This window comes from Manis pentadactyla, chromosome 6, assembly GCF_030020395.1.
Source record: "Manis pentadactyla isolate mManPen7 chromosome 6, mManPen7.hap1, whole genome shotgun sequence".
Lineage (NCBI taxonomy): Eukaryota > Metazoa > Chordata > Mammalia > Pholidota > Manidae > Manis > Manis pentadactyla.
In genome coordinates, this window is record NC_080024.1 from 10,522,547 (window position 1) to 10,524,666 (window position 2,120).

The following is a 2,120-nucleotide window of genomic DNA, read 5'->3' on the forward strand; positions in this document are numbered from 1 at the left end:
GAGAAATTGCGACCAAAATTGACTTAAGCAAGAGAGATAGTAGGCAGTTTCTCACGGTTCCTCCAGAGCAGCCCATTAAAGTCAGGCCAAGAATGTGCAAGAGCAGAAATAGATGAACACGTTTCTTTTTCTGACATTCAGTCTTGAACTGGCCATTTGTTCTGTATTTGCCTGATCACCCAAATTGTATCTTGATGGTCTGCACATTCACATACTGATGTGGATCAAAGGTGAAGGTGGTCAGGCTCTGTCAGCACTAAAACATCCTTTTTAAACCTATAGCTATGACTTTGAAGAAAAGAAAGTATTTTAAATGCTTTCAGGCAGCAGTACCTGAGCAGCCCTGAACTACCCTGGAAATACGGTGAAGTAAGAATATTAATGCATGCATTATGGCCTCTTTTCCCAGATTCAACAGTCTATGCAGTTCAAAGAACATTTTTTAAATGTAGGAAGCAGATAACTCAACTAAGAGCAATAACTACTATTGCTCTACACCTGGAGGAATGAGCCCACATATTATGAATATTTGTCATCTTTGCAGTTTGTTTCCCTGAATTTCAGTTTCCTGATGCTTTTTATTGTATTGTCAGAAATCCTTTGGCATGTGTCCTGGGGTTGATACACGTCATCTGTATAGTGTATATGTCAGAGATCCATGGTGCACTTCACTTTCTGATGTTCTTGTGCTCACACCCTCCCCATTTAATCTTTCCCGTTTGGACATACTCTTACCTGGTGCTGCTCCTCCCCGTGTTTATCCTCACCGATTACATCCGCTACAAGCCCGTCATCGTCCTACAAGGGATTAGCTTCATCGTCACCTGGCTGCTGCTGCTGTTTGGCCAAGGAGTGAAGGCCATGCAGGCTGTGGAGTTCTTCTACGGAATGGTCTCGGCCACCGAGGTGGCCTACTACGCCTACATCTACAGCGTGGTCAGCCCCGAGCACTACCAGAGAGTGAGTGGCTGCTGCAGGAGTGTCACGCTGGTGGCCTACACGGCGGCGTCGGTGCTGGCCCAACTCTTGGTCTCCCTGGCCAACCTGTCGTACTTTTACCTCAACGTCATAACCTTGGCCTCTGTGTCCGTGGCCTTTCTTGTCTCACTTTCTCTACTGATGCCTAAGAAGAGCATGTTTTTTCATGCAAATCCCAGCAAAGAAACTCCTCCAAAGCCACCAGGAAAGGATGCTTTCTTAGAAGGACCTCCCAAGGATCAGGGACCAGTCTGCCAAGGACTATTCACCATTTCAGGGAACCTGGGTGACAGCCAGCTGAGCAGCCCGAAGCCAGGAAAGGTACCTTTGAGAGCTTTTGTGCAGTGGTTCCAAGATTTGAAAGAGGGCTACTCCTCAAAGAATCTTTTTTTCCTGGTAGTAAAAAAGCCCCCTGTGGTGGGCTTTTTCCACAGCAGGTTTTAACCAGGTTTTGAACCATGTTCAAACCCTGTGGGATTACAAGGCCCCGTCCCAGAGTCCTACAATATAAAATGGAACAATAGAAGCCCTTGCAACCTTCAGGGGCAGGTATACAAGCCTTTATCTTTTCAATGTGCACAAGTGCATTTTTCCAAATATATTCTTGGATAACTTTGTTGTAGTGATTTCAACAATCAGAATACCAAATACTTGGAAAAAGAAAAGAGTTTTTGTCACAAAATTTAATAGAGGCAATATATATAATAGAAGACTGATAAAGCTGTACGTGGAAGACAAAGTTTCACACATCCTTAAAAATAAGTGTTGCAAGTTGGTGTCCCAGTGGTGAAACCTGGTTTGGCCAAGAAGAACTGGCTTGTTTAAGGTTAAACTATCAAAACTCTTTCCTCTCTCTGACCTTTCAGTAACTAGAGTCTTTAAAGTGTGGTTTGCAAACCATTAATAAGAGGTAGACAGGCAATGGCTCCATGGGCTACCAGAGTTCATAGTTTTTACATTTTTAAGAGGTTGTAAGGGTAAGAGAAGAATATATGAAAAGGGCTATTTTAAAAATATATATAAATTCAGCCAAAAAACAAACAAAGCAAAGGATATATGATCCACAAGCCTCAAATATCTACTATCTGGCCCTTTACAGAATACAGATCTTGAAATCAATTTAGTGGATTTCTGACCAGCAT

At 43.0% G+C, this 2,120-nt stretch overlaps 1 protein-coding gene across 1 annotated transcript; it reads left to right on the plus strand.

Annotated features, from left to right (window-relative positions):
* Window positions 1-645: 645 nt before the first annotated feature.
* On the plus strand, window positions 646-1,555 carry LOC118925507 (thiamine transporter 2-like). Its single transcript, XM_036911371.2, has one exon. It carries the CDS (start codon window positions 646-648, stop codon window positions 1,420-1,422), a length of 777 nt encoding a protein of 258 aa, XP_036767266.2. The 3' UTR covers window positions 1,423-1,555.
* Window positions 1,556-2,120: the final 565 nt, after the last annotated feature.